Below are 23,353 nucleotides of genomic sequence, written 5' to 3' on the forward strand. Positions count from 1 at the left end.
AGCTATTTTAGAAGCGACCTAGTAAATATTCAGGACACATCCTGTTGTGAAAAAGGTTAATACACTCTCACATTTGGCGTCAACACTGCATATGCTCCAATAAACCAGTTACTACCAAGTGATCGCACTTTTCTCTCGTTGAGCAGACGGTGCTGCATGTATCTGGAACAGCACAAAATGCTTCCATGCATTTATGTTTTATGATTTTCACACACCGGCTTTACTTTCTTGGCACCAGACCTGAGATATCTGTGACAAAGTTCCCCACAGGAACAATCGTTTTACCTTATCTGAAACAACTATTCAGCACCTTCTCATAACATCCTTTTATAAACAATATGGTGGTAGAAATACTCTGAATGCATTCCATTAGAAAGACGAGGAGGGAGGTTTTTGTGAGGTCTTTTCTGCAGTACAGGAAATAATAAAATTTAAATATAAAATATATATAAAACAGAAACCTTAAAATGTTCTGTTTTTATTGCACTGTATGTAGTAGTTTGACAAACAAGGCTCTGCTAACAGCCGGTTTGCACATTAAAAGAAATGTAGCTATCCATGTTTTAATTTATTACTCGTGTTTAATGCCACCATAAAACCACAGCAGTAAACTGGCCTACATAAAGAGAGTTAAAATATGCTTACGAGTCAACTGCAACAATAAATCACACACACACACACACACACACATCTGTCTGTGCACAGTTGCTGTAAAGTCCCAACACTGATCCAGTCCTTGTAGGAGAGACTCACCACCAGAGCATAACACCTAGCAAACAGGAGATGAACACAAACAGCCCAGTGATAAAAATACTCAGTTTATTAGAATGATCAATGGTTGCCACATTACAAAGTTATCAAAGGGAGGAATGGAGGGTGGGACACAGCCTGTAAAACAACATTACTACATACAAATAAAAATGTGGGTGATAGAAAATGTAGCCGATCTTAAAGGACACTCCTCTGTGTGACTCAGCCATATTCTCCTCAATCTACAGCAAGCCCTGTCTCTTCAGATCCTCATAGGTCTTCTTGTTGACCACATTTCCACTGGAGTCCTCATATTCTTCCTGAAAAACACACAGGTCATACAAGGTGGGTGTAGGTTATAACTCGGAGGCATTATTATCCCAATCTATTGTCCTGATTCCATCTATGTGGACTCACCTCTGTGTCTGGCTGCCATCGCTCTGATGCCTTCTGGGACTTCAGCTTCGCCCACACTGGAGGAACAAAAAAAAACAACACAAAACTTATTTGAACCAACTTCCAAGATTCTCCAGATGTTCATAACAAGCCCAAGACAAAGACTCTTACAAGAGACAGCGTCCTCAATCTGCGTGACGTTGGCGAAGTGAGCGGTGTTGGGGATTCCAAGACAGCGCATACCGTGAGCGTGTCTCCATTCCTACAAACAACACAAAACTTCAGCTGCAGAGACACACACTTCATGTCGTAATCAATACGATATGTTGATGTATTCTGTTGTTGACAGTGGAAAATCTGTTAGAAGACCTGAGGAGGTTTACTGAATGCAATAACAACGACTCTGTAATAGTGAGACCTTAAATGAAACAACATACTGCAAAGTGCCTCTGGAAGGCTTTGGGTCCCCTGTAAGTGTAGTTTCCACAGATCTCACAGTTGTAGTTGATGTTCAGGCCGTGGAGCTTGTAGAGCCAGTATGGAATTGGCTGGAGGGAATAAAACAACAGTGAGTCCGCACATAATCCAGTTCTGACAAGGAAATAAAACATGAGCAGCGAACACAAAGTGAGGAAGGGCAGAATTTTACAGTGACGACGGATCAAACTGAAGGCACTGAAGGATAAAAGAGTGTTTTCAATACGTCTGATAGATACTGCATCAGAGCTCCAGCCATTTAATATTGCACTGATTAAACAAAATCAAACCAGCAGATGCAGAGATATTATTAATTGTTGTTCCTAGTATGAGTGAAGCTACAAATAACACTGGATCCCACATTTCCCATAATGAATAATGCATGCTTTCTGCATGATGTATGCCTACTTTAAAGCTCCATGTCCCCACAATGCAATGCAGCTAGTATTTGTAATAGTAGTATTTGTAATATAGAGGTCGGGCCTCTAGTAGCCTCCCAGCAAATGATTTTATTCAGGTCTCTTAGCCAATATGGCTTTAGGGTTAGGGTTACAGTTGATCACTGCCTGTTGGTTTGGCAGGCTCTTGAAAGTGCTTCACTTGTGTTTTCAAATGGACAGAGATTTTTATGGGAAAAACCCTGTTTAGAAATATTAGTGTACACATGTGCTAAGGCTGACACACCATAACATCACAAACACATGACCATATTTATGTCCTTTTAATGCAGAAAAACAGAGTTCTGCAGGTGTTGAGATGTGGTGATTGCCTAAAGCTAACATATGTTGCAAACATACACTTGCTAGCTTTTGCTCTGAACTGATTTGACTCTACATTAATCACACAGTAATACATATTTTACTGTCATATGGCACAATATCATTTCTGCTGTTCCAGGTGATCAATACCACAATTGGAACATCACTAGAGACTTTTTTCCCTTTTTTTTTTTTTTTACTGTTGGGAGTTCCCTGCCAAGTTAAGCCTGTAAAATGAGCACTGCTGGGTTTTGTCATCTTCATCTGAGCACTGCCGACCATCTGCTACATAACTGAGTGGGTCTTCAATGTGTGCGGCTGTTGTGTCATTTTATTTTCTGTACTGGGCTCACAGTTTATTTTCTACCATGTGCCTTTGGTCAACATAATTTCATCATTAACAGATAATCATTTTTTCCTGTTCCTTTAAGCTTCATTCAGGAGCTGTTAGTTCAATCATATTTAGCTCAATCACGTGTCCCATATGGACACTATTACACAGCCCACTGAGCCAGATGACTCTGCCGGTGGAGTACAGTGGGTGCAGTTGCTCCACTCCTCCCACACTAGTTAGGTGACATTTTGAATGTTGGATTGTGTCATGCTTCACAGGACTACTGATAATTTGGTAATGGTGTGTCTCCTCACCTTGCCGTCCCAGCCCAGTGGCAGGTTCTTGGGGTTGTAGATGATCTCATTGTCTTCGTCTTCGCTCTCGCTCTCGCTGAGCTGCTCCTCCTCCTCTTCCTCGCGCTCCTCTCCGGTCCGAGCCTGTTTCCTCTGGACGTTCTCATGAGTCAGCTGCCTCTGCTCCTGTAACCGCCGACAACATCAACAGCTGTCATTAAAACTGTCATATCTGAGTGCACTCTCACCCCAGTAGGCCGGGCAACACTTTCTCCAAATGTTGGCTCTAACCCTTCATTTATGAATTCAACAGCAGAGTTAACTTGATGATACACTGACTCACCCCGAGGATCTCCACATATTCATAGACTTGAGCCTCCAGGAAGCCAATTTCCTTGTTACGCTCAGTGTCTCTGCAGAAGTGATGGATGGAAATTGTTATGAATTATGTAATGAACACTATCATAAGACACTGTCAGCATTAGACTGAACACCCACTTACTTTTTAGGGCCTTTGGCTTTGGGATTCTTGGCAAACAGCGAAGGGTCCAGTGATTCCAGAGATTTGCCTTTTGTGCTGAAGAGTCTCTGAGCTCTCTCTTCCAGAGTCCTGTGCGACATACAGACATACAGTCAGCCAGTTGTCCTGTGTGACATTCTCTATACTTGTCAATCACATTCTGACAGTGCAGAAAGGAAATCAGTAAGATAAGTTATTTAAAAGACTGTGCTGCGCTTACTGCCGTTTACCCTGACATTCATACAGAGGCAAACATGCAAAGTCTAAATTTTGAGGAGAAAGGATGCAATTACCAATTTTGTGGGGTATAATATGAAAGTAATATAACAAGTAGTCTAATGAATCTTTGTTAGCAGGGAGCAATAAGAAAAGCAATAATATTACTTTTGAAAAACTCAAAGTTGCTGGTTGTTTTCTGTTTTACAGGTGCACAGCAGTCAGAAATATTAAATGTCAGCACAAGCAATAAAAAGCTTTAGCGTCGTAAACAGAGATTAAAGAAAAGCTGATACATCTCAGCCCTCAACACGGTCTAAGAAGACAAAAACTCAGCTATCCAAAAGAACTAAGACTGAACAGGGAAAGCTACTTGGCTTATGGCTTTGTGGCTTGGGAAGGTATCCTGGGGGATACAATGGTGCCAAGTAAGCTCATCTTGACACACAACATTCTGCTCTTTAGCCAGCAAAGATATTGAATGGTTCAGCAAATAAGACGAAATACTGAATAAATATAAGCCAGAATTAACAGATGTCCGCATGTTTTTTGTTCATAGAAACCTCAACTGTAAGGTAAGTTTACTTCTGACCAGTAGAACAATACATTTGATTAATTAGCACAATGAACACAAAATCATCCCTCGCTCTAAAGAGTGCTGTAAAAACCACCAGAACAGACTCCCTCGGGAGCAGAGACTTCACGGGTTATAGGGACTACTGCCTGGGAACTAAAATTGGACTTAATGCCATAGAAAACTTAGTAAAGTAACTAAGTGCCTCTAAAAGTTCCCAAGTTCCTGGAAAAGTTCTGACAGTTCAATAGTACTAGGTTCTTCACACATTTCGAATAGATGTCTCCAATGTTGTTTTTTTCTGAATGCAAACATACTCACCCCCCACATTTCAGTCCCAACGCCATGAGGGCAGACTTCAATCTGTCCAGACCCAAGGAAGCCAACTCCTGTGTAAAGGAATATGGAAAAACACGCCAGTAGAAGAATTAATGAGCAATCTTAGTATCAATATTAAATGATAAATCTTCAAATATGACCACTTGATGTCTTACCTCCCAGGAAGAGAAAGCAGAGAGGTCCAGATGAGCTCCAGCGTGCGTCAAAGCACTACTTGTCTCTTTCTACATTTCAAAAAAAGAAAGAAAAACAACAACAAATAAACAGGTCAGATGAGATGAACAACAAAGACATCAACCATCATCACACAACCTGTGAGGAGAACGTACAGGCCAGCCTGGAAATGTCCCCATCTCCCACTTTTTCTCAAAGTCTGACAGCACTTTGCCATAGAGCTCGTTCTGGTCCAGAAGAGGTTTGACACGGTCTGTGTAGTCCTGCAGGTACTCCAGCAGCATCTCCAAATACCTGCACAAACAGCCATCACATCACATCACATCACATCACAGTACATACACAGTCTACACATTTAAAGTTATTATTCCTACATTACTAAAATGCTGAACATGTATTCTACTTGAAGTTCTATACAGGTGTGAGCAGTCAGTCCTGATGGGAGCATGATGGACCTACTTTTTGTATTCAGCATTCTTCCTGTCTTTAGGGATGTCAAACAACTGGTCAAATGAAGACAAGTAAGTGATATACTCGAGTTTCTGTAAGGGAAGAGTATAGATCATGATTAAAAAAAAAGTACTACTTCAGTTTGGTGCAGCATAAATTATGCAGACTTTAACATGCTCATTACCTCAGCTCCCTTCAGGTTGATGTACTTCAGGTAGCAGTCATGGAGGTCAAGATAGCGACCGTATCCTTCCTCATCAGTGAACTCCACCAGGTCTGTGGGAGACACACAGATTTCACTCAGTCATCCATTACAGATCTGGGCCCTGTCTTACAGGACCGGATTAGCAAATTGGCCAGCTAACATTGGTCTTATCTAGTTTACTTTTTACCACTATGGATCCCCATGGAGGCTACTTAACCTTCCACAGAGCACGCTGGCACTATAAGACCAGGCTCAAGTGTATTAGAAGCCTCCCTGGTCACTTATCTGAAAATATAGAGACACAATTCCTACAGGATCCTGACATGGATGAAACACTGCTCACAAGTGACAGTCACAAATAATACAAAGACCAATTGGCAACTTCTGAATGAACAGGTTGTAGGCGGGGTAGTGCAGAGGGTGATACAGTAAGTACACAACTCAGCAGAAGGTCTGTTTTGCATAATGAATTATTATGAAGTACCAATAATCAATATTGCTATGAACAACAATGTATCAAAAACAGAGCTAAAAGAGAGTGAATATTAGACTTATAGTCATCAGGTGGACACAAAAACAACTCTAAATTCCAGGTTCCAGTGTGAAGTCTGATGAAGACAGCCATGGCAAAGAGACAGCCGAGAACAGTCTTTTGTTGCGAGGCAGAGCTCATTAAGATGAAATACATTGAGACCTACTCTGAGCCTCCTCGCTGGGGTTGTCTCTGGCCTTCATCAGCTCCTCAAACTCCGCAGACATGGGAATGGAAATCTACAAGAAACAAATTATAGCATCACTGTTATTTCATTTCAACAGGTTTACATAGACAAATTTGAACATTAACAAGTGAGAGGTTAACCACCTCATTTGGGTGCTTCCTGTGAAACTCCTTTATCTGTTTCAGTCTGTTGTAGAACTCTGCAAACTCATTTGGTCCTGAGATGGCAGCAAGTTCATCCCTTCTCATTCTGTCATAAAGAAAAAGATTGTCTCAAGGTAACTGGTTAAGTGACTATTCTGCATGCAAACACAAAAAAAAATGTTTCCAAGTTGATAAAAAGAAACTGAGAGGAAATGAAAGAGGTGAAAATGTTCACACAATATGTATTGTCTTTCACAAGTCGGAGTACCATGATCCCTCAACATCTGTAATTTGAAGAGGGACCATTTGACCACATCTGGAAGTGAGTTAAGGTAGGAATAGCCACAAGTTAGTCTCTTTGACTTACCCATCTTTGTCTTCATAGGAGTCTCTAAGATTTGCACTCACTTCCATATACCTCTGCCAAAAGAAACAGACTGTCAGGCTGTAGTCGTTTCCACATTTATATCACCAATGCTTATATCCAAAGCGGCTTACAATAATAAGTACCTTCAACCATGCAGATACGACCCAAGAATCATGCAGTACATCATATTTATTAGATATGATGAATTGTTGTTTGTTATTTATACGTTTAGAAACAATAAGAGAAAGAGACCGGTGTCTTCCGAGTGCCGAATTTTCCACCAAACTATATCAATAAGAATGACGCTGGAAGTACAGTAAATGCAAACATATTCATGAATCTATAATGAAAAGTACATTTAACATAAATATATATATATATTTAAAGTGCCAGTTTTTTTCTCCTCGACAATATGACTTGCGGAGACATTATAGCTACGTTACTGACATATAGTAACGTCGTTACTGTGAGGAACAGCAGAAATATTGACTTATAAATAATATCAATTAGCTAAAAGGCATGTTTACTTTAGCGCAAGGAAGGCTAACGCTACCCACGTAACTGAATGAATAGCCACTACCTAACGTTAGCCTACCGGTGCTACCCGTTTACAGCAAATCAAAGTCAACAAGTCTCACTTACATCCAACATCGCTCTTGTCCGATGGTCAGAGTTTATCTGTTCCCGCAGCTGTCGGGGAAAGAAATAAGATAGATTTGAAAGCAAAAGTTTCCCATGTTTGCCGTATTGATTAGCAATAATGCTAATGCTAGCATGAACATCTTACCGTGGACTTCTTGTGTAGCATTTCTTTTGTTTTGGCATCCATTAGCCTCTCTTTCTCTTCGTGATAGCGACGCTGTTGCTCTAAAATAGTCTCCATGGTTTATAAAACTGGCGCACCCCGAACAAAACCAGGACAGGGATTTGAACTTGTTAGCATATATATCAAGCCACCCCCGCCGTTTCGGCTACGTTTGTTTTCAATGGCGCATGTTAAGAGCGAACGTCCGTCGCTATATTCGACGTAGAGAAACATCGTGCACATAAAGGGTTCCGCAGTGGTGACATTGTCGACACAAACCATAGACAATAGTTTTTCTAAAATTTCAAAGTTTACACGAGTCATGTGATAAAGAGAGTCAAATAATGACAACAATCAAAGGACAACAAGGCAATAGTGGCTTCATTTAGTTATTTATATGTGTTCATTAAAAATATTTACGGGCCTTCCTGAGGTGTTTTAAAGCCCATATTAATTTCAACTGTGACTCGTCCCAGTGCTTTAGATGAATTGAATGAAATGGAGTATGGTGTAGCAGGCACCAGAGCACATACATCATTAACAACTCATTGATGTAATAGATCATCATCTAGGAAATTGGTTATGTTCTATTGCACACTTTTCAGACAACATGGATTAGTCCTCACTGTACCCCGTTCTTTTGCACTTCCTTTGTAGTCCACACTATCATCAAAGCCTGCCATAACGCCTCAGAGCGCACAGTCTGCGCGGACTCGTGTGGGAGCGCGCACGGAGGCGGTCTGATTTGTCAAGCTACGGCAAACAAAAGAAAACATCGGAACTGAGGATTCTCTGCCGAAACATAAAAGACTTATCAGACGTTTGATGAAAAAAGTCAATAAGCTACTAGGTTGTATTAAAATGTGTTATTTTGTTGCAAAACGACGAAAGAATTAAAATAAACGTTTTGTATAGACACTGGCAAGCAAGTTATTTTAAATCGAACATCAAAAAGGCAAGGCAAGGTTTGCAAATTTTGAGGCCAAATTAGAATGAATTATGGTCTCTTCAAGAGCAAGGATTGAGTAAAAACGACCAGCAGTCGACGGAAAGCACTGCCAATTGATCGTTTTCTATTCAAAATGTCAAAACATTGTTACCGGTCAATGATTGCCAATAGACTGGCAACCACTATTTTAAGTTTTGGGGTCAAATGCAATTTGGTGAACGGGCTGTCTGTATAACAAACAGCATGTCATTTAAGATAAAATAAGAAATATGAAATTCATAAATTATGATAAACTGGCAACGATGGACGGACATTACAATACTCTAGTCATACACAACAGCTTTGCAGTGCTTTACCTGTGCGAAGTTTCTTATCGTAAATGTAGTATGACATTATAGCGTCGCCTCAGTTGCGTCTCTCTTGAAAAACCAACAAACATGAGAACCGCTCATTTAGGCTTTTATTTTGTTAGCGGACACCGGAAACCGCGTTTGTAATTACAGCTATCGTTTGACAGTCGCGGTTTGGCACATTCTCCAGCAGTCAGTCAAAGCAACGGCCGGAGAGCAGCGGGCGACCTGGCTAACGGAATACGGGATAAACAGCGGACATTATCACACATTTCTACTGCCGCCGTGCGTCCAGCCTGCCTAAAGAGGTGAGTCGTCCGCATTCTTCTCTAAAAAATCAACTCTACCAATTGAATAAAGGTTCATTACGTTATCTTCTAGAGGGAGGGGGCGGCGGTGGTGGTTGAGGAAGAAGGGGGGGCATCCATTCTGTCTTTTGTGCTGGGGGAGATTTGGCAGTGGTCAGCGCGAGCTCCGATACTGGTTAGGCTAGATGTCGGACAAGTGTGCCTTTGAGCTTCGTGTCGTTCTGCCTTCATCAAGATGTCTCACACCGAAGCTGTCTCGCTGTTAACTCCTCGCGGATAGCCAGTAAGCCGGGGCACCGGGGCGGCGGGCGCGCGGGGGCTCCTCACCATTAGCCCAGTACGTGCCTGCTCTGTGCGGTGCTGAATAGAGAGAGCGTCTCCCCGAACTCCGTCCAAATATCACTAATTGTAAACCTACTCCCTCCTAGCCGCGTTGATACACTTCAAGGGGACGTCGTTGAAGAACCTCTAAAATCGTTAACAGCCACTGTTTCATTCGGGGTACACCCATTGCACCAAACAGCACTTAAGAACAGTAAAATTTCAACTTTTTCGCCAGGTAGTCCTACAACCACTAACGACGACTGCCAACTAAATGTAAGTTAAAACGTGATATTTTTAAAGAGTTGCTTTGTTTACTGCGTACTCACAATGCACTAAAGTCAGAAAAGGTTGAGAGTAAAATACGATTTTACGACCGAAAAGCGAGGCAGTATTTAAGTAAATGCCAGATTTTGTCTGTATGAGAAGGGAATTTGACATGTAGCACGCAGGGAAGGACATGCGTTGGGAGTGTGGGCTCCTCTCTGGGGTGTGATTTTCTGTAGGCCTGCTCAATAACACACCATTTGGAAAGCTTCACCTAGGCTGATAGTTATGGTTGAGGTGTTTTGACAGTTTTACACGTAAAGGGAAAAAAAAACATCTGCCCAGTCCCTTGTGGCACGAGCAGCAGATTTACTGCGCTGTCTGCAACTTTTGCTTTCAGCGTGTTTGCCCTCACCTGACAACTGGGAACACATCATTTCCCACATGATAATAACAGCTCACCCCGAGAGGATTCCATTTAACAGAGCATGTACATGTTATAACCTTTGAAATGATGCCTCTGTATCACCCTAACCCGCATAATCCCCCAATTATCTCCCATATCAGTTCACCACCAAATACAGTTAATTGCATCAGATAGCCTGTGTGCAGTGGCTGTTTGTCAAATGTCAGAAGCTGAGTCAGCTTGCCAAAGCCGCTGTCATGTTTATTGAACAATCTGTCCTTACTTCTGTCCAATTTCATATTCATTCCAGCTCAACAGCGTGCTGCAAAAATGCCCTCACACTCATTCATCTGTATCATACATTTTTCATACCGGACCAGGGAATGTAAATAGAGGCATTCACCTTGAGGTTCACACACACACAGACACACACACACACACGCACACACACAAGCACAGTGTGATGGCGGAATTGGATTTAGTGAACATGACCTTGTAGGTGTCTTTTATTATGGAGACTCAAGGCTTGTGACCAGCAGGCGTTCGACTTGGCTGCTTCTGAGGATGAGTGGTGAAAGATCTGAGGTCTGTATTTAACTTTTCACCCTCTGTGGCTCTGAATATGTCTCTGTGGGACACGCAGTGCGCAACAAAAGTTCCTAGAGCCCATGGTGCTTTCACACGTTTTGTTCTCTCTAACCAGCTGTCTGAACCTCAAAGGTACTTGGATTACTGTCATAGGATATTCATGTTTGAGAAGCTGGAACGGATGTTATCTGATCACTGTTGATCACAATCAATTGATCAAAACATTTAAATTTGAATGAGTGTGTCTTTTACTTCTACATCCAGTTTTAGTGTTCAGATTTTCTTTTTCTTGCTATCATTTTTTGCCATCAAGAAAATGAAATAACCTGCTTGCTATGTTCTGTGCTGGTGGTTGTGATTGTGTGTCTGCTACATCTGTTTGCATCGCTACACACATATCCAATTAAAACATGGTATGTGGTGTTTGTATGAGGAGTTGATCGATCACCATTGTTGCCAATTAATTCTCTGTTGACCAACTAATCAATTAAGACAAAGAACTGCACCTCTATTCGTCATTTTTTCAAAACCCATGCATTCTTTTAAAGAAGAGTAGATAAATCAGTGCTCCGTTAAAATAAAAGTGATAGAGCTCCCGCAGACTACATGACCTTCATCAGGTTAATATATATATGCACAGATGCTGAGTGAATCATCCAATCAAAGGACAAAAATGAGTCAGTTGCTGACTGAAAACACACGTTACCATTTGAGTAATTAGTTAAAAGAATGTATATGTTCTTAAAAAGCTATTATTATTTTTAAGATAATATTTGTATTTAAGCTTAAAAAATTGTAAATTAACACAGTCACCCTCCAAAAAGAAAAAAAATTGTGTTAAAAGAATAAATAGATGACAGTGGTGAACATCATTTCCAGTTCATTGGAAAGTGTTCCAATAATTGAGCATAAGGGCTCCATAAATTAGAGAATTGCTTCTTTACCCTTTAACAATGTAAGTCAATCTTTCCAATGCAAGACAGTTCCTTTGTTCCCATTCCTGTACAATGTATGTCTGTGCTCTTACAGAGCAGTGCAGTCAGCCTCCCGGCTGCAGAGCCGACTACGATACCCATTATACATTCATCAGCCTGCTTCCACAATCACTGCAGCCTTGGGCATTCTCATAAACAAAGTGTTAATGTATCTCTCAGCATTTAGCATTTTGATGGCTCCTCAAATGTCAGAATGTGCTGCTTTTTAACGACGTGCTGATGTTTGATGGGCCGAACAAACAATCAATAGATCAAGAAAATAAGCAGCACTTGAATTCATAATGAAAATAGTCATTAGTTGCAGCTCTAAATGTAATGATTGCTTTTTCTTCATTCATTAAAAACTCAATATTATCTAAAGAATGATGACATTATTAGTAGATATTGGCATGATATTACAGGCATGCAAAAACATGCGAGTGTGATTAAACATTTGATGAATTCCTGGCTGCAGAATGTCCCACATTGAGTTGGTAATAATCTAACCAGACACCTGCACAAAGTACCTGAATCTGCCATAAACCCTGAATATGAGACTAAGGTTAAAATTAGCTTTGAAATGAAAAGTTGATTCACAGAAAACTCTTCAACAACAATTCTGAGAACTGATTAATAATTTGGGGGTGCATTTTGAGTCTTTATTTAAGAGTAGACAGTATAGTGATGACAAGAAATGAGGCGACAGAGAGGGAAATGGGAAATGGCAGGAAACAAAGGACCCCGGCTGGAGTTGACACAGAGATATTGTGGTTCATGGTTGGTGCCTCACACCCTCAGCCATGGGGATGCCACTTGATTTATTAAGTCTTTTATTAAGCCCAAGCTTTTCAAATGTGAGCATGTGCTGCTTTTCTGCATTATATTATTGTAAACTGAATATCTTTGGGTCTTGGAATGTTGTTCAGACAAAACCACTGTCACTGGGAACTTGTGATGATCCTAAATTAAGTGTGAAAATTCATTCTTGACCAACAAACAATCCAAACTCAAGGTCTACGTATTCGCTTTTTCCGGGTCTTTGTGTATTCAGTATACGCATAACACTGTGTGTGTGTGTTTGTGTGTGCTCACACGCAGTGTCAGCATGTCTAGTGAGGTGCAGCCGAGGCCGGACGACAGCCCCAACACCAGTGGGGGAAGCTCAGATGCCGAGCAGAGGGAGGCGGCTCCACCGGAGCAGCCGGGCCCCGAGCAGCGGGACCAGACGCAGCCTAAGAAGAAGGAGGCCAAAATCTCCAGCAAGACCGCTGCCAAGCTCTCCACCAGCGCCAAGAGGTAGATCCGCCGCTCTGACTCTCTTTGACTCAGTGTCCTCTGCTGGGTGGTCAAGCGATCGTTTGTCACTTGCTTATGTTGTGGATCTGTTTCTCCGTCTTTGGTGCTCGCTGCTGTGTTGTATTCTGGTGTTTCCAGAGACCACCTGCCAATCAAAGCAGCGGGGGGCTGTCATTTTCAGTGGACGAGGCCCGGTGATGAAACTATTAGCCGATTAATTGTTATTAGATCAACGGGAAATGAATTGAATTCTGTTAAATTATGTAAGACATTTTTCAAACACGAGGATGTGCTGCTTTCCCCTGTTTCCTGTCAGCGTAAATTGAGTGCTTTTGTGTTTTGGACTGTTGGTCGGACAGAACAAGACATCTGAGCTCTGTGAAATTATAACAGGGCTGTTTCCATGTTACAGTTAATCTATTCATGAAATGATGTGGAAGTGAATTGGTAATGAAAATAGTCATTATTTGCTGTGCTGATGAGCTTAGATTTTTTGTTGATGACATTATTTTCTTTGTCCTCTCTTTACCACTGGCTCGTTTTTAATTCTCCCAAACACACAACTGGTGGTAAAAGCACCACTTCCTGTGCATTCAAGGCAATTTCCTGAGAAGGCCCCACCAGACACCTGCGACACTAAACCATGACAAAGAATTCTTCTGTATTTGTTTATTGAACATCTTGTTGTCAGGTCAGCACTAGTTGCTAAAAAGCAGCATATGAACACAGTTCTGTGTGTCCACGTCTTTAAGATATTCTAAGGGGAAAGTTTAAATGGTATAATTATGCTGTAGAGTGCTCCATTATGTGTTAATAGCTGTATGAAAGTCACAGTTGTGTTTGCACACACCACTGTCGGGTTTTTACACCCAACGTATTGACTCACCCAATCAGATCTTAAAGGCTGCTGCTGCTGATGTGCACCGTTGGGATTAAACACAGACTCCAGCCAGAAAGCGGCTGCAAACCAATGCCAGACATTTTCACTTTAAAGGCACCGCTGGTGTTTTCGCCCAGCTCCCTGATGTAACACAACACTGATTCCGTTTATAACCAGTTCATGGCAGGTTGTCATTGGATATCACGGGGTGATGGCACGGAACAACAGCAGTTGTTATCTGACTGGGGAATAAGCCTGCCAAGCCGCACAGCCGGTTCACACGGTGTGTTGATGCTGATACCAGAACCGTCGAGAGAGATGTCGTTCGTCTCCGCGCTGTGCCACTTATTGGCAGCTGCAGTGGCGATGAAGAACAAGCCTGCTGGAATTGCTAGAAGCAATGTGGCCAAAATAAAAGCACATAATTCAACTGGCCTTAATGTCAAATCATATAAGCACATGGAGTGTGTTAAAATCACAGCAGCAGCTCTCAGAAAGTTAAGGCAGATTTCGACTAAAAGTTTTGGGTAGTTATAGAAACGGAACCCCCCCCCCCCAATCTGCTATTAGAAAAGTGTGAGGGAAGGAGCATGGACTTTGGTTAACTGACACTGACATCTTAAGGGTGGTATGTGGGAGAAAAACAAGCGCCCTTCACTCAGTACCACGTTAGAGAAAAAAATGTTACTTGGACAGTAATGTTTAAATGGAACAAAACTACATCTAAACCACACATTGGCCAGCATTCAGCCTGTAGCCTGGTAGCTACTGTCATGCTGTGTAATCTATAGGAATTCTTTAATGAAAGCCTCTGCATTTGCTCTTGTAAATAGTCTGCACCAGGCATCTCTAAAGAAAGCAATCCCGTGGCACAAAGGAAGTGATACTCTGTATGCTTTTGACAGCAGCCACAGCAGGCAGCTAGAATTAAGTACAGTGATGACTTCTTATCACCAGAGATGGCAACAACATATAAAATAAGGACCCTGAGGGTTACCACTTTATAGGGAGGTTGACAGGCACCAAGTTATTTAGTTGCTTTTCAGTGCTACTTCCTGTGATAAATCACTGGCTGCTCCGCACACAAGCCAGAGCTGGTGATTTCCATCATAAAAACTATGCTCAGATGATATTGACTTATTTGCATGTGTCGAGGCATGCAGAATGTAATAGTTTAGTGCGTGCGGTGTCTCAAGGGATTATCAAATGCAATGAGCTGTGCAACATTAGAGAAAGCAAGCGTTTGGTTAAAGGCGGCCGAGCACGAGCGTGAGGAACTCGCGGCATAACCAGCACTTTTCCCTTTGGATCACGCGGCCTTGTTCATTGCACCACTCTCCCTAACAGGTCCCCAGCTTCAGCCGTCAAAACGTGCCACCTCAGGAAATACTGCAGATAAAATTACACAGCACGCACTCAAGCTGAGAATGACTCCATAACCGTGGAGATTGTATTACAGGCTCCTTTGCAAATATATGTCTTTTTTTCCCCCCTCCTTCCCCAAGTGAGTCGTGTGCAGTCATTTCCCCACTGAGGACAGTTTAAAGGAAAATCCCCCCTTGGATACTCTTACTCTGTTATGTATCATCAACTTGTGATGTACACTCCATTCCAGGAGTTATTTTCTGATGAAGTGTTGTACTGGACTTCTTTATACGTGCGTTCCTTTAGCTGGCCTCGTGTTCTTCAGTTCCTGATTTGATGTGCTTTTCTCAGACCATCCTCACACAGGGGAGTAGCAGTTGGTTCGCTTTTGTTTGTTTTTATTTTGGACACAAGACAAAAATATATAGACGGATATAGTTCCATCATCACATCTGGCAATAACCATAATCATTGTTGAAGATGAAGGGGTGGAGCTATCTTTTTTTCTCTGCTTTATAAGCAGCCATCAGCAGTTTATATTGACCTGCATTCAGTTGTACGCTAAAGTACAAGAACATTGGTTGCAAAGGAATATCTTTCCCTGATAAATCTGACAGTTACATCTCTCTAAGCTGTGTAGGCAGAAGAACAGTATCAAACTACATGCCTGCAGTGGTGAGACTTGATAGTAACCCTATTCTATCTGAAAATGGGTAACCAGTGGATTCTAACGGAGAAATTTGATGCAAATTATTCTGTGATTTGGAAAAAGTTTGTACTGTTTTTACCTTAGCCAAGATAATCACACCTGACAGAAATAAGATGCCGTTTTCCTCAAAGATAAATGATGGCAAACCTGTCATTATCCATCATCCCATAATCACTGTTCCATTCTGCAGATACGTACGGTAGATCTTCTCTCCAGCATGCACAGTAAAGAAGCATTTTAACGCGTGTGACAAAGGCTAAATCAAGCTGTGGTGTAATGTGCGAGCCTCACGTCGCGTTGCGCTTTTGCTTTGTGACTGCTGCACATCCATTCACTGCCACGTCGATGCTGAAACAATACAGTCTGTCAACATCGACTGCTTGTCTTTCTTCTCCCTCTCTCTTGCAATAGCAAATAATTTTTATGTCCCAGCTAACAAATAGCTGAACGAACAGACAGCATGATCAATAAAAGCAGTCAATAATTTAGCTTTTTTGTTCACACGCACGCACGCACACACACACACACACACACTCACACACAAGGCAGCTCCCAATGCAAAGCCTTCATTCATGATGATGCCATTACTTTTACTATACTATATATCCTATACTGTGTTACTGTAACACTGTAATGTATGGAAAGGGTTTAAGTGTCCAGGAGATCCTGTAGAACCTTCTACATGTTAAAAATACAGTCATCAAGTTCCATGAAATAAATGTTCATGTTTTTAATCACATTCTGAGAGGCAACAGAGCGATCTGCCTACAAGGGGCCGATGGTGAGCTGATCCCCCGGCCGATCTCCTGCTCGCTAGTTTACACCGCAGTGTCACGTGTTTCAGATTGTTATCAAATGATGTAATTCCTCTGATCATAATGCAAGAATTCATGGAGTGTGATTATTTAAATCTTAAGATAGTAAGTCATTCCTGCTGGGTTTAATTAGTTCCTCCACGCAGCACTTTCACATGCAGACTGTGGAGGCTGGACAAAAGCAATATGTTAATGTTATTTTTCTGCGTTGTCTGTGTTGTAAATAATTTCAGAGTAATGCTTTGAGACTGAATAACTTCCACATTCACACAGTCTACCCATATCTGCTGGAGAGGGCGGCTGCTCCGATGATTAAGCCAAACATCTCTGCTTCCACGGTCGCTGTTAACATTTTTAGTTGAACTCTGCTACTGCAGTAATGGCGGCAGCGCTGTAAGAGTGCAACACAATAATCAGCTTCGTCTAAAGTATTTCTGGAATGTCGTAGAATTTGAATTCAGAATATTCCACAGAGGGACATTCTGGGAATGGAAGATGGAAAGATTTAACATATTTAATGCTTTTTGTAGTTTTCAACCAATCTGCAATGGAAAGAGAATATACAACCCTCCAGAAAAAGCGCATTAACAAACCAAGGAGAAAAGGAATATTTTAGCTCATGGGGGCACTTTTACTCACAGTCTATGGAACATTGTAGAAGAAGCATGGACACATGAAGACGATGGTGAAAAAGCTGGTTTGAAACGTTGCTCCATCAAGAGCATTTGAAGAATGTAAGTGAGGCAGAGGTGGCACTGCATGGAGAGAATAACAGCAGCATTTATAGCTGACCAAGTGATTGTAAAGTAACACCTGGCTGCTGGGTCCCTGTTGGCATCACTGACAGTTATGTAATGAATACTTAACCAGGGAGAAATCTGACCTCTCTATGTTCAATTCATTGAAACATTTTTTATGTGCCCAGTGTGGAAATGTTCCCAGCAACTTTCTGAAATGGTGAGAACTGAGACGAGATGATCAGCAAAATGAGTTAATGCAGATTGATGAGATGTGACTCCTTTATCTGACTTTTGACACCAATATCTATTCATGCTCACGTGGTTAAAAAAAACGGCAAACATTCAGGCGTGCGTCCCTGTGTTGATCTTGCGTGACGGGACTTATTCCTGCGTCCAGTCACAGCGCTCAGGAGCTCATTAGAAAATCAATGAGGTATTCAGTGTGTACACTTACAGATTGATTTTACAGGCAGGATTTATATAACTGTCTGTGTTTTGTGTGTGTGTGTGTGTTTTAGAGTGTGATTATAACACAGATCTTCCTCTCGTTGCAGAATCCAGAAAGAGCTAGCAGAGATAACCTTGGACCCGCCGCCAAATTGCAGGTAGGAGCCTGTTGATTGTGTGTTTTTAAAAGGGCTATTTGCTCTGACACCTGAGGCACTTTTGTGTGCGTGAGTGTGTGTGAGCCTGTGTGAGCTGTGTGAATGGATTGTGCCGGCTCAGTGAGTCACATGAACAGCATAGGTGGGTTATTGTGGCGTTTTTGCACCACTGTTTGCTCAAGCTGTAGCTCAGTGAATGGACCTTGTAATCAGTCTGAGCCATGAATCAGACTCAGGGGAAAAAATAAAATAGACAGATATCTGGGCGATTGACCTGATTGGTGGTGTTTACCATTAGGATCACTGTAGCAACAGTGTTGTGCTTGCTCACACTCCTAAGGGTGGGAAAGGCACTCAGCTGTGGCTTGACTGGTTTGCATGGTTTATTTTCCTCCCGAGTCAAAGCATGGTAAATGACGGAGCTGCCTTACGCCCCTGCCAGTCAAGATCTGAGTAAGAGCTTTCATTGTGTGTGGGGTTTTCATCGAGTCAGCATTTGGTATTCTTCTCTAACTGGCGACTTTGTGGAGCAGTGTCAGCGGGCGAGGGGAAGGTGGAGGTGTGACCGTGCAGCTGCGAGCAGCGCAGGCAGCAAGTCACTGACGTCTTGGCATTTCCTGTAGGGCTGAGAAGGCAGGGAGACTCACTGATGCATGCATGTCACGCTCGTAGGCTGAGAAATGCTGGCCAAAGCGGGGTTTGGTCACTCTAAATATTTTCACCCAACCCAAAAAGTAGAGATGCAGTGATCCAGTGTTTTCTCTTGCAGTACCATTCCTGATGCATCACCTCAGTGCTCTTTATTCCTTATTCAAATGTATAAGCTCACTGTGTGAAACACATTGGGATGAACCTGTGACTTCTTAACTGTGACATTCATACACCATCATACCTTTTCAGCTGATGCAAATTTTACTCATATTGCTCTAGACATTTTATAAGATTGTGTTGTTACGACAAATCAAGCTCAGTCATATTTGTGCTTTATCCCGACCAAAGGGCACGCACACCATCCTGTTCAACTTGTCTAATATATGTAACATGCACATCATTTTAGGCTTACTAGTGTCGTGTGCAGGCCTGACAAACTGCTCTGAGCTGCTGTGAAAAACAATGATCAGAGTCTATGCAGTACAGAACAGCTGAGGCAGAAGGCTTCATTTAGATTCATTACACCCTTCTGCAGCTCTTCTAATCATTTCACCTGCGCATGGATCTTTTTTCATCCCTCACGAACCACAACCAGCTGGCTAAACTATGAATACATAGCTCCTTTATAGGGTTTTAATCAAGGATCCACCATTCCAGCAGTCTCTCTCTGAATATTATGTTACCTAAACTCATACTGAGTGCCCATCTGATACCTGGCATATTGCTTAATAAAGTAATATTATGTACCAGGATTGCTGTGCCATTGAAAATTGAGTCAGTGGTCCTGAATTAATGTAACTGTGATGATTTTTGTGAACATTTTTCTGACTGTAGTTGTCTTTTTATGGTTCCAGTTTTGTGCACACCCCACCCCCTCACTTTGCTGAAAGTGATGGGGATCTGAGTAAAGAACAAAGAATGGATCAGTCACATCTGGCGCTTACCTGGTCGGCATAATAAGGTCATGATCAGTGGCAAAACCAATCCAATGGATCGGATTAGTGCTTCTATACTTACTGCTGTTGCCAAAAGGTCATCGTTAATAAGATGTAACTTCAGTCCTCGATTTCTGAGTCACTCTCCTTTGTTCCAGTTTTGTTCCAACATTACTTCGTCCTTTCATCATGTCAATTTTTGGTCATTCTACCTAACCTTGAATGGTGTTTTCAACACTTCTTTTTGCACAGTAAGAATTGATGAGATCAGAAGTGGTTTAGAGCATCAAACACTGCTGCAAACAAACATAGTAGAACAGAAAACTGTTTAATCTAGACTATCAGGTCTGGCCGGTAGCTGATCCACTTAATAAGGTCAGTATTGGGGCCAATACCGCTCTGGCAGATTGGAGCGGTGGAACCTTACTGACCCCTGACTATCTCACTCAAACCTGCGATGGACCCGTCACTTGGGCACAAGCCCAAACCAATCCAAGGCCACCGGTTTAACCGTGAGCTGTCTGGTTTCATTGTGTTTCTCGTATCAGTCTGTTCAGTGCCACAGTCATCTCTGGCCTATGTTACCTTGCATACAGATGATCCCGGTGTATTCCATACAATGAGGTACATAGTGAAGCTTGTGAAATAGATTATTACTTCTGTTACCACAAACAGCACTCTGAGTTGAGGTGTCGGGATCAGTATTGTGAAAGATCATCTCTAAATGTAAGTGGTACCCAGCCCCCAACTGACCTGAGACCTGATTTTGAGTTTTTAATGGGTCAGGTCCACCAGAAGATATCTATTTAAAAGTCGCCAGTCACCAGTAGATAAATGAGATTTCTGTTCCGCCTTGCCTCTTAACTGATGTGATCTAATTTTCTGAACAATGACTCCACCTGGACAGTGTGAACTGGATGTGGGGATGATTGCAATCATTCAGAGTTTTTTTTTTTGGAAAACTGTGAGAACAAACCTCTCAGGAGAACAACTGCACCCATTGTTTGCATGGATTATAAACTCTGAACTCTGTTCCGTTGTCATTTTTGACAAATGTTACATGGCTCACTATGTTAACTCATCAAAAGGAGCAAACACTTTGAAAGGTGTTAAAAAAGCCATTTTCCCTTTGAAAAGTTTGTATCTGCAGACAGCTACATAAATGGGGGTTGAGCTTCTTATCTGTGACAATAGAACAATTTCTCAACTGCGCTGCTTGCAGTGTAAATGCACAGCTGAGGCGTCTTCTAGCTGGTGAAGAATGACAGAAAATAACCTGTTTATATGAAGAAGCTATCTGTCACAGTCGGAGAAGCCCATCCTCGGCAGGTCGCAGTCTGTTTGTCGGCTCTCCGATCTCAAAGACAAGGCTAATCTGGCTGAAGCAAGCCATTATGTTTCCTGACAAAGGGCCAAACAGCGCAGGGGGGAAAAGAAATTTCATGGGCAGACGTTTCTATAGAAAATGACATTTTTGTGTAAAGGGAGGCTCCTTGAAGAATGTCCACGCTGAAAGGAGCTCTCGTGACGAATGGATTGAGCTCGGCTGCAGTCAGGAGTCCTCAGCCGTAAGTGAAAAATTAGGCTCAGGCTGCTCGAGCATATTTCAGCGTCAGGCAGAGATACGAGCCAGCGGAGGTGCGACGCTACTTGAAATGTAGATTTCTGTATTCATATGCTCCTTGGGGTATTTGCCTCACTCTAACAGCTCCTGATTCCCCCACAAGGCTGTCACATCCCCGGTGTTTGATTCTGCCTACACGTTTTACCACTACAGTCCTGAGTCAGCCTGTTCTTTTGTGCAATGAGCAAAGCACAATCGCACATTGTGAACATTAAAACCTTCTGCCGAGATAAATTCTCTTAAACCGCACTGTACCTCCCCGCACACAGTGTCTGTTTGAACAAAAGGCTCCACGTCTCCCCAGCCCTTTCTTCACCTACTAATTGATCTGACAGTGTTGAATAGGCTGTGTTCGCTGAAAGACATCAGATGTGAGGGGTTATGAACGGACGCTGTGATGCAGCTCATTACCCCACAGGCTTCAGCTCTTTTTTCCGCCGCCAGAATAAAGCACAGCTCATGATCACAGCCGCTCCCTACAAACATCCTCTCTGGCTCATATTCTGCATTCCCTTCCTCAGTAGACGGGATGGTACTGTAATCCCTCTTGGGAATGGGGAAAAAAAACAAAACACCTTTAACTTTTACTAAGACAGCACGCCTTGTTTTAGAGATCATTTGGATGGATTTTAAAAGGACTTAGCAGATTTTTTTGGAGCCATGTGAGGAAATATTTTTCATCATTCTTTTTAATCATCTTTGTCACCCTGCCAGAGAGTAATTAATTGAATGTGACAAGCGCTCTGGAAGGGTATGTAAATAGCCCCCACACCAGACACATTATATTAGCCCGGTGCTTGCTCGGCCTTCCTGGCTGTGTGTGTGTGTGTGTGTGCGTGTGTGTGTGTTTTCCATAATTACCATATCCTTTCATGATAGCCCTGGCAGCGTTTTGATAAGAATCCCCCATCGGCTGAGGGGAAACAATGTGTGGATTCCAAGGGGGAATTGGCCACGCTCTCTCGCGCTCTCTCACTGTCATTCATGGTCTCTCTCTCTGTCTCCCTCTCTCTCTCGCTCTCTCCTTCTTAATCCCAGCAAGACTTTGTGTGTTCCAGAGGAATAACTTCCAAGTGAATATCAGCGAAGATCTGTCAGCGAAATGAAAGCAATAAGGCAGAAGAAAGTGTCGCGGCGGAATGGGTTGAATGAGAGAAATGTAAATCCATCCATGACTATCAGTTCGTAGATATGATTGACTCAAACACAACTTGGCTGTCATTGTCTGCCGTGAAGCGTTGGTTCACTTTCTCAAAGGAGGATGACAGACGCTGAGCTCAGCTTTACGATGGTGGTCTCCATCCGCCTGTCGAAACAGGCAAAAAAACATCACATGAAGCATTTGTCGTGTTAGGTTTATGCAAATGAATATTGTTTGTTAATCTCATAAAATGTTATTAATGACTGAACTCGTGACTCAACAAGAGATTAGAACAGATCACCAGTATTGTTGTTCTTAAGTGTGAGCTAATGTTTGCCATATTTCATACTGTTAAGTAAAGAAAGACACTTAGCAGCATTACACCGGGCTAGACTGATGTGTTCAGCTATTACTAAATAGCTGATGAAACAAATGATGCTTTCGTTGTGGAATGATCTGCCAATTATTTTCTCTGTTCATTTTTTGGACCAAACAATTAATCTTTTTGTCCCTAACCGTCTGAAAATAGAGAAAAATCCACATCACAGTTACGTGATGCGTGATGTCTATGCAATGATTTATGACGAGGCAAAGCAGTAATTTCACACTGATGAGAAGCTGACACCATTAAATAGGTATTTTTCTGCCTGAAAAATGACTTAAACAATGACTTTAGCATCAAAATCTGACAAATTGATTAATCAGTTAATTTTTGATTATTTATTCAAAGCAGTTTGAATCCTGAAAAGCATCAAAATTACATTTAAGTGAGTCTGTGCCAGCAACCTTTTGCTGTATTAGCATCACTTCTGCCTTTTAGTGTTTTATAGCAGAGGTGGGCCACCTGGCCTATGGGTTTGGCAACAAGGGCCCATCAGCAGTTTTGCCCCTGGGCCCCCTCACAAGTGA

The 23,353-nt window shown here is 42.1% G+C and overlaps 2 protein-coding genes across 2 annotated transcripts in view; one reads left to right on the plus strand and one right to left on the minus strand.

Moving 5' to 3' along the window:
- Positions 1-802: 802 nt before the first annotated feature.
- Positions 803-7,717, minus strand: sf3a3 (splicing factor 3a, subunit 3). Its single transcript, XM_041955305.1, has 17 exons — positions 7,503-7,717; positions 7,358-7,405; positions 6,716-6,768; positions 6,349-6,454; positions 6,185-6,257; positions 5,466-5,557; positions 5,291-5,373; positions 4,987-5,125; positions 4,813-4,881; positions 4,640-4,707; positions 3,511-3,618; positions 3,352-3,421; positions 3,030-3,194; positions 1,584-1,694; positions 1,318-1,408; positions 1,168-1,223; positions 803-1,070 (listed from the first exon to the last, which is right to left on the minus strand). The coding sequence occupies exons 1-17, from the start codon at positions 7,596-7,598 to the stop codon at positions 993-995; spliced, it is 1,506 nt and encodes a 501-aa protein (XP_041811239.1). The 5' UTR covers positions 7,599-7,717; the 3' UTR covers positions 803-992.
- Positions 7,718-8,993: 1,276 nt separating this feature from the next.
- Positions 8,994-23,353, plus strand: part of LOC121619262 (ubiquitin-conjugating enzyme E2 E2-like) — a 65,128-nt gene continuing 50,768 nt past the window's right edge. Inside the window, exons 1-3 of the mRNA XM_041954842.1 lie at positions 8,994-9,127; positions 12,782-12,979; positions 18,043-18,093. Coding sequence (XP_041810776.1) covers positions 12,789-12,979; positions 18,043-18,093 — 242 coding nt within the window. The 5' untranslated portion in view covers positions 8,994-9,127; positions 12,782-12,788. The remainder of the gene's footprint in view (positions 9,128-12,781; positions 12,980-18,042; positions 18,094-23,353) is intronic.

Source organism: Chelmon rostratus, chromosome 16 (genome assembly GCF_017976325.1).
Source record: "Chelmon rostratus isolate fCheRos1 chromosome 16, fCheRos1.pri, whole genome shotgun sequence".
Classification (NCBI taxonomy): domain Eukaryota; kingdom Metazoa; phylum Chordata; class Actinopteri; order Chaetodontiformes; family Chaetodontidae; genus Chelmon; species Chelmon rostratus.